This window comes from Amia ocellicauda, chromosome 12 (genome assembly GCF_036373705.1).
Source record: "Amia ocellicauda isolate fAmiCal2 chromosome 12, fAmiCal2.hap1, whole genome shotgun sequence".
Classification (NCBI taxonomy): domain Eukaryota; kingdom Metazoa; phylum Chordata; class Actinopteri; order Amiiformes; family Amiidae; genus Amia; species Amia ocellicauda.
The window spans coordinates 3,435,071-3,443,127 of record NC_089861.1 but is presented as its reverse complement, the minus strand read 5'-3'; the positions used below and the strand labels follow the sequence as shown (position 1 = coordinate 3,443,127).

Here is an 8,057-nt window from a genome sequence, read left to right as displayed (position 1 = left end):
AGTAAAATAAATGGTCAAACAATTGTTCTAATGATAACAAATGATGCATTTCATAACCTTTGAGACATTTTGTCATCATGTAATATTCCAGGAATTCTGTACATAATGTGTCTTTAATGTTCCAACATCATAGTTTTGTTTTTGAATTTCTTATTTTTTAAGTAAAAAGTTTTTGCATGACTTCCCCCAAGTTTTCATGTGTGGGTCAAATATGACCCATATGTATTTCCTGTGGAGTTCAGTGAAATTGCACGCGTCAAACTGACCTTTCTTTTTGCTACAACAATGAAATCAATGTCATTAATACAGTATTTATTACATATCTCATTTTTAATGTTCAGTAATCACCATTTTTATTTCTCTGACTTTTTAACTCATTGAGTAAAAGGAGTTTTTGCATTTCTATCCCTAGTTTGCATAAGGCAGATCAATAATGACCCATATACATTTCTCATGGAATTTGATAGGAACCTCCATAACTTTTACACGTCCATCATTACCAAAGTTAGAGAACTGTATACTATATTATTATTCATAGCTAAATGTAGACAAACGTGCAAGGAACCTCCACCATGCTTCACTGTTGCCTGCAGACACTCATCCGTGTACTGCTCTCCAGCCCTTCGGTTAACAAACTGCCTTCTGCTACAGCCAAATATTTCACATTTTGACTCATCAGTCCAGAGCACCTGCTGCCATTTTTCTGCATCTCAGTTCCTGTGTTTTCATGCATAGTTGAGTCGCTTGGCCTTGTTGCCACGTCGGAGGTATGGCTTTTTGGCTGCAAGTCTTCCATGAAGGCCACTTCTGTCCAGACTTCTCCAGACAGTAGATGGGTGTTTTCTGAGCTGATGGCACTGCTGGACATCTTCCAATTGCGAAGGGAAGTAAGCATGATGTGTCTTTCATCTGCTGCATCTGTTCATCTGTTTCCTTGGCCGACCACTGCGTCTACGGTCCTCAACGTTGCCCATTTCTTTGTCCTTCTTCAAAAGAGCTTGGACATCACATCTGGAAACCCCTGTGTGCCTTGAAATGTCTGCCTGGGAGAGACCTTGCTGACGCAGTATAACTACCTTGTGTCTTGTTGCTGTGCTCAGTCTTGCCATGGTGTAGGACTTTTGACAGTAAACTGTCTTCAGCAGCCTCACCTTGTTAGCTGAGTTTGGCTGTTCCTCACCCAGTTTTATTCCTCCTACACAGCTGTTTCTGTTTCAGTTAATGATTGTGTCTCAACCTACATATTGAATTGATGATCATTAGCACCTGTTTGGTATAATTGTTTAATCATACATCTGACTATATGCCTACAAAATCCCTGACTGTGTACAAGTGTACCTAGAAGATGCAGGCGCTTCCTTGTGGAGAGCTCTTCAGCCTCCACTTCCACCCCCCACCTTCCATCGCCACCACCCAGACATCCCTGCCACCCTGGCTTCTGGAGTGTTTTTTTCTCCTCCAGCCAGACCTGCCGCTCTGGGCTGTGGCTCCTCTCCAGGCTATGGCTCGTCCGACTCGTCCGCCATCTAGGCAGACGTCTCGCCCCTAGCTATAGCCTGGGGCAGCATGTTGGCCCCAAAAACAAGCAGGAACTAAAGACAGCTGCAGTGCAGACCTGGCAGAGCATCACCAGGGAAGAAACCCAGCATCTGGTGATGTCTATTGGTTCAGACTTCAGGCAGTCATTGACTGCAAAGGATTTGCAACTAAGTATTTAAACTGGGGGGACCACATACAAAAATGGGTGTAATCCCTACAGCGTTAACCCAGTTTGGATGTATCTACCCTCAAATTAAAGATGAAAGTCTACACTTAAAGTACATCTTGATTGTTTCCTTTCAAATCCACTGTGGTAGCGTACAGAGCCAAAATGATGACAATTGTGTAACTGTCCAAATATTTATGGATCTAACTGTATTTAATCTGATAAAAACAAAACAATATAGACACAGAAACACTTTTCACTTTATTTTATATCAACTCTGCACTTGGGGAACAAAAAAGAAAAGAAGACTAAAATAAAACAGCATAAAATGAATAAAAACAGCTCAGCTTCCACGTATGGCCTGATGCAATGACCCCCTGTACAGAAGGGCGATCCTGCACCTCCGCTGCGCTGCTCTTCTCTTCAGCACACGGAGCTGTAGGTTGGGATCTTGGACTTGATAACGGCCAGACTTCCCTGCAGACAGAAATCAGCACTTCAGTTGTGTTTCCTTCACTGCGACACACTGCAGCTCGTCTTCTCGCTCAGAGTGACCCACAGCCTCCATGCGCGATCTCATCCCCGCTGTAGTAATTTCACTGTACCTGCCCCCCGTGCGCCTCCAGTCTCTGCAGGGCGCCGATCACCTTCTCTTTACACTGCTTGTCCATCAGTCTCCTTGAGAGCTGGAGAGACAACATTAAAACAACAAAATGCAGAAATATGCATATACCCATATTAAATAATCAGCTAAATTACAGAGAACACACTCACTCTGACTGTCAACAAGTGTTTTGCACATCTGCTTTTCTTTTCAGCTAATTAGCACTTTGCGTTATTTTGAAACACTTCCTACAGTCCATTATTAATGTTAATTAAACATCACATTCCTATAAAAACACACCATATACACATTATACACTCCCCAGTGATGTGGCTGAAGAGGCAATTTGGGAACATTCAAAAACAGACTGGATAGGATCCTTGATCACTCAGTTATTAATGGACACCAAACGAGCACGATGGGGCAAATGGCCTCGATTGGACTTTCTCATGTTCTTATATAAAGGTCACATTGTTTGTTTGTCATGATCTTCACTTCAGGACTCACACAGGTCAGCAGGGGCTTCAGATGGTCGTTCAGGGCCGGACCAACAGCCTCACTCAGCTGGACCAGGCCGTTCAGCCCCCTCTCAAACACCCCGGCGTCCGAATGGGCCTTCGAGGAGAAAAAGTATAAACCTGTATAAATCGTATGGAGTTTTCCTGCTGTGTTGTCCACAGTGTGCCTCATTGTCTGGGAACGAGAGACACGGTGGCGCAGGCGGTTCTCACCAGAGCCGCCTTCAGCGCCGGCACCAGCCTGGGCAGCAGTGGCGTGGCTTTCTCGGCGGCCCGGTGGACGAGGAGCAGCTCCCGGAAGCCTTCCCGAGACAGGAAGGTGTACGGGTGCTTCGTTTCTCTCAGGCCCTGTGGATCAAAACAAAACCTTTTCATCACAAGCTCCACAACAGATCCACACTTTATAGATGATCAGATTGGGTTTTCATTTATTTAGGACAGGTGTGGGGAACGTCCGGCCTCCTGGGCGTACACGGCCCGAGGCTGTTTGCTCCGGCCCAAGAGTCCATTTTTGACATACACTTAACACAATAAACATCTCTACTGCGTTTTAACTGCATAAACACGAACATAAATAAGTTATAAACACATTTACCTAGAATAGCCAAAATCAGGTTATTTTCACCGGTCATTAAAATACATAATAAATAAAATATAACGCAAAATCCTGCCTGCCCTTTACAATACAGTCAGTCTGGCTCCCAAGTGGCGATCTCTACCTGTCTACAGTCTTTCATGTGCTTGAGAAACACATGCATTGTACAGCATTACAGGTGTTTTCTTACAGGTAGTCAGATTGAGTGGATACAGTGATTACCCGCAAATATACATGGATTGGAAACGGAGATTGAAGAGAGTGCGTTTTGGAAATGCCGTGTATATGACCATGACTGATTCAGGGGCATCAGTGATACTGGGAATGACAGATCATTTGTGGGTTTGTGTCAGTGCTGTGAACACACTGCAAGTGAAACGCCAGGTCCAAATGACACAGAGTGCTTTTACTCCACTGATCAATACGTGATCAATACTGAAGTGCAGAGAGCAATAACATCCACCAAAATAACGATTCACGGACATTATCAGCGGAGGAGCATTTATTGCGATGCTATATATTCATGCAGTGAAAGTGTCACCTGGACAGGCTGTCGAAATGCAGTGTGAGGGACGATCTCATGCAGGGAAAGTGCAGAAACGTGTCCTGTGTGGACTGTCCAGAGCAGGCTAAATATATAGTGAATAGTTTATTGAGTAAACTGATTTTATTCACTGTAGCTCTGTATGTTGTATGTTTACTTTAGTGTACAATTATGTTTTGATAAACGCAATAGTTATTTTTTAACTATAAAATATTGCTTTTGAGCATTATTCCAATATTTACATTTACACTTGTTTCACTCTCTTATTTTATGGTGTTTTTGTGCTTTTTGCTAATTGTAGGCTATATAGTTATTCATGTTTTGACTGCAGTGTGTGCGTTTAGAAAAAAGCGATTTGTTCTTGCATTAGAATGTAAGTTTCATCTGTATCCATGTTTTGATATAGGTGTATTAATTAAGGTTGCGCCCCATGAAAACAGTTGTGAACACTCGAATGGCCCTTGATAGGAAAAAGGTTCCCCACTCCTGATTTAGGACATCACAGCAGAGTAGAGAAATGCAATTTTCATTCTCAGAAAGCTCATTCTTTCTAAATAATTTGTTCCTCTCAGTCGTCCACAGTTGAAAGTGCATTATTTAACACGTAGGCCGAGTTCTCAATGTACTGACTGACCCCCGACTCGGCTCACTCAGTTTGTGAACCTCTCTATATTCAATATCAACTCTTCAAAAGACATCCTGGATTCGAGATGATCTCCATTTTCAGCAGCAGCAGCGCGATATTTACACACACACTGAGATCCGATCTTCCACTGAATGCAGAAACGCCAGACCCAGCATTCGCCAAGACAAGAAATGCTTAATCAGGGAAATAATGTGTATTAAGAACAAAAAGAACCTTGGCAGTGAGCAGAGCACGAACGCAGTATCTCAACAGCACAATCTGTCCGAGCCCAGATTTAAAATTGCGAGTAGACGCTGTTCCTGGACGAAGGCGCACGACACACTGAACTGCTCACTCCTTGCAGCACGTAAGGTGAGACAGTGCGTAGTATGAAAGACAGAACACAAAACAATGACTGATAAGCGGATGAGCCGGCGGCTTTTACCTCTGCGAGGGTCACGAGCAGAGGGTCAAACTGGAGGGTTTCTGGGGGAGAGTCCCACTGCAGCTTGTGTCTGACGGATCCATGGACTAACCTAGACAAACGACAGTAAACACACAAACAATACAAAACCACACAAAACCAGAGGCACACAGCTGCACTGCAAGGCAAAGGCAAGACTCCCGAGTCGATGCGTCTTCGTGCCAGAATTCAAATTTAAAAGCAGAATTACGAAAGTGTCTGTAAAGTGCCTCGAGTTTGGTTACCTAGTATCAGACACTCAGACAGCGAAACACAACACCAGGGTTAAAAAAGCAACACTATGTGACACGAGACGCAGGAGTAACCGCTGAAGCCGACAATAACCGTACCTGCAGGGGATGTCTCCCTTGGAGTAGATGGCGGAGAAGGCAGACGGGCACTTGCCTGTGCTGCTGAACTGTCGGAAAAAAGATAGTTCGAGTGAGAGAATTTAAACTGCAATATCGGTGTAAGTCGTATGTTCTTGAGACTTGATTTGTTAAGATTAATTTGTTGCATGCATGATAAGATTGCAGTCTGCACATCTGATTCACTATCTTTAATCATAGTAATGATAATAAAATACAAGGGGTCTCGCCAGTATGTTAATTAACAGGTCAATTACAAGCTAATTATTGATATTCTCTGACCTTTGACCTTAGGCACGCACTCAATTGGACCCCTTGCGCACATACAGTACAGATCTAGCCAACAATACTAGCACTGCTCTGCGTGTTCATTCAGTCCAGCCCTTACAGGGTCCACGGTCCTGGGGTTCAGCTGGTCGCTGGGCTTGGCGCGGATCCTGGTGAGAGATGGGGGGGCGCAGGTCAGAGGTGCAGATCTGGATCTCTGGTCCGGGGGCCCGGGCTTCCTGCGGGGGGGAGCTGACATTCCCACGCCGAGGATCCCAAACTGTCAAACCACACAGGGAGAGGTGTGTAGTGTGAACAGTATACACAATGGCATTATTGGTCAAATGCTGAGTGAGTGGAAATCAGGATGTATGAGTTTAAAGCCCAAGTCTTCAGTGTGCTGACTGTTATCTGCGCCTGAGAGCATGTCAGTCTGTGTCTTCTGCTTGTAAACATGCGTGACGAATGACTTTCATCATTTTCTTCATATTGTTGATGGTTTCATGTTGTCAATTTAATTTAGTTTATGAAGCAACCATTGGTTTGCACTCCTTTCTGGGGGCTGCTTTAATGATTAGTCGTTGTTGTTGTTGTATGAAGGTTGTGTGTTTTGGGTCAGAGGTATTTGATTGAGGGTTTAAAACAATGTCTTTGATGACCAGCTCCAATCAACACATCAAACACAACAGTGACAAACTCAGCCCTGTGCTTATTATAGCGCACACAGCAACTCCATTCGCACAACTGTATTTTCACAAGTCGTTGTAGTCACTTCTGATAGGCAGCACTGCAGCCTAGTAGAGCTGCACAACGGTTCCAGTATATAGTATAATGCATGCATGTATGAAGTGAAACACACGCAGTATATGATGCATGTATGAAGTGAAGCACACGCAGTATATGATGCATGTATGAAGTGAAACACACGCAGTATATGATGCATGTATGAAGTGAAGCACACGCAGTATATGATGCATGTATGAAGTGAAGCACACGCAGTATATGATGCATGTATGAAGTGAAGCACACGCAGTATATGATGCATGTATGAAGTGAAACACACGCAGTATATGATGCATGTATGAAGTGAAACACACGCAGTATATGATGCATGTATGAAGTGAAGCACACGCAGTATATGATGCATGTATGAAGTGAAACACACGCAGTATATGATGCATGTATGAAGTGAAGCACACGCAGTATATGATGCATGTATGAAGTGAAGCACACGCAGTATATGATGCATGTATGAAGTGAAGCACACGCAGTATATGATGCATGTATGAAGTGAAGCACACGCAGTATATGATGCATGTATGAAGTGAAACACACGCAGTATATGATGCATGTATGAAGTGAAGCACACGCAGTATATGATGCATGTATGAAGTGAAGCACACGCAGTATATGATGCATGTATGAAGTGAAGCACACGCAGTATATGATGCATGTATGAAGTGAAACACGCAGTATATGATGCATGTATGAAGTGAAGCACACGCAGTATATGATGCATGTATGAAGTGAAACACACGCAGTATATGATGCATGTATGAAGTGAAACACACGCAGTATATGATGCATGTATGAAGTGAAGCACACGCAGTATATGATGCATGTATGAAGTGAAGCACACGCAGTATATGATGCATGTATGAAGTGAAACACGCAGTATATGATGCATGTATGAAGTGAAACACGCAGTATATGATGCATGTATGAAGTGAAGCACACGCAGTATATGATGCATGTATGAAGTGAAGCACACGCAGTATATGATGCATGTATGAAGTGAAACACACACACTATAGCTGCACGGTGCACACGTCATTAAAGACATCCTTAACACGTACCTTGCGCTGGCAGCGGGGTCACACTGATGACGTCCTGACGTGCTTGCGAGTAAACAAACACAAACCACCGGTCCGGCCGATGGTCCCCGGAGCCCCACAATCCTGAGCGCCGAGCCGCACAACACAGCCGTCGCCATGCAGCGCTGCTCCGCGCTACGGAAGCCCGTCGAGACCAGAACAAGCGCTGCCGTTCGCCTGCCCAGCACCTGTGCGCAGGCGCAAGATGTGTTTGTGTGGAGTATCATGTATTTACTAATGTATTACATAGAGCACATTTCAGAGTTAATACACAGGTCCAGGCAGAAATAAATAATAAGGTTAATTAGTGCCATAACTGTACCATGTAATTAAGCTAATAACAAATAACATACTTAATATATAATAGGCTATAACGTATGATTGAACAGGCTATTCTTTGTATTTACACAATTAAATAAACTGCTAGAAACAGTGAAATTAAAACTACATTATGTTGTCCACTTATAAACATGCTTATTTATTTATTTTTATTA

The 8,057-nt window shown here is 43.5% G+C and overlaps 1 protein-coding gene across 1 annotated transcript; it reads right to left on the bottom strand.

Annotated features, from left to right (window-relative positions):
* Window positions 1–1,953: 1,953 nt before the first annotated feature.
* On the bottom strand, window positions 1,954–7,709 carry LOC136764230 (PACRG-like protein). Its single transcript, XM_066718091.1, has 8 exons — window positions 7,546–7,709; window positions 5,811–5,969; window positions 5,405–5,472; window positions 5,037–5,127; window positions 3,041–3,175; window positions 2,817–2,924; window positions 2,311–2,391; window positions 1,954–2,182 (listed from the first exon to the last, which is right to left on the bottom strand). Exons 2-8 carry the CDS (start codon window positions 5,946–5,948, stop codon window positions 2,129–2,131), a joined length of 675 nt encoding a protein of 224 aa, XP_066574188.1. The 5' UTR covers window positions 5,949–5,969; window positions 7,546–7,709; the 3' UTR covers window positions 1,954–2,128.
* Between the last annotated feature and the right edge of the window lie 348 nt (window positions 7,710–8,057).

Bases quoted from the DNA above. Each gene is read 5' to 3' on its own strand.
- LOC136764230 (XM_066718091.1), bottom strand. From the start codon at position 5,948: ATGTCAGCTCCCCCCCGCAGGAAGCCCGGGCCCCCGGACCAGAGATCC. The intron at 2,925-3,040 runs GTGAGAACCGCC...TTCTCCTCGAAG, and splicing joins CGGCGCTGAAGGCGGCTCTG to GCCCATTCGGACGCCGGGGT. The intron at 2,183-2,310 runs GTACAGTGAAAT...TTCTGTCTGCAG, and splicing joins TGGAGGCGCACGGGGGGCAG to GGAAGTCTGGCCGTTATCAA.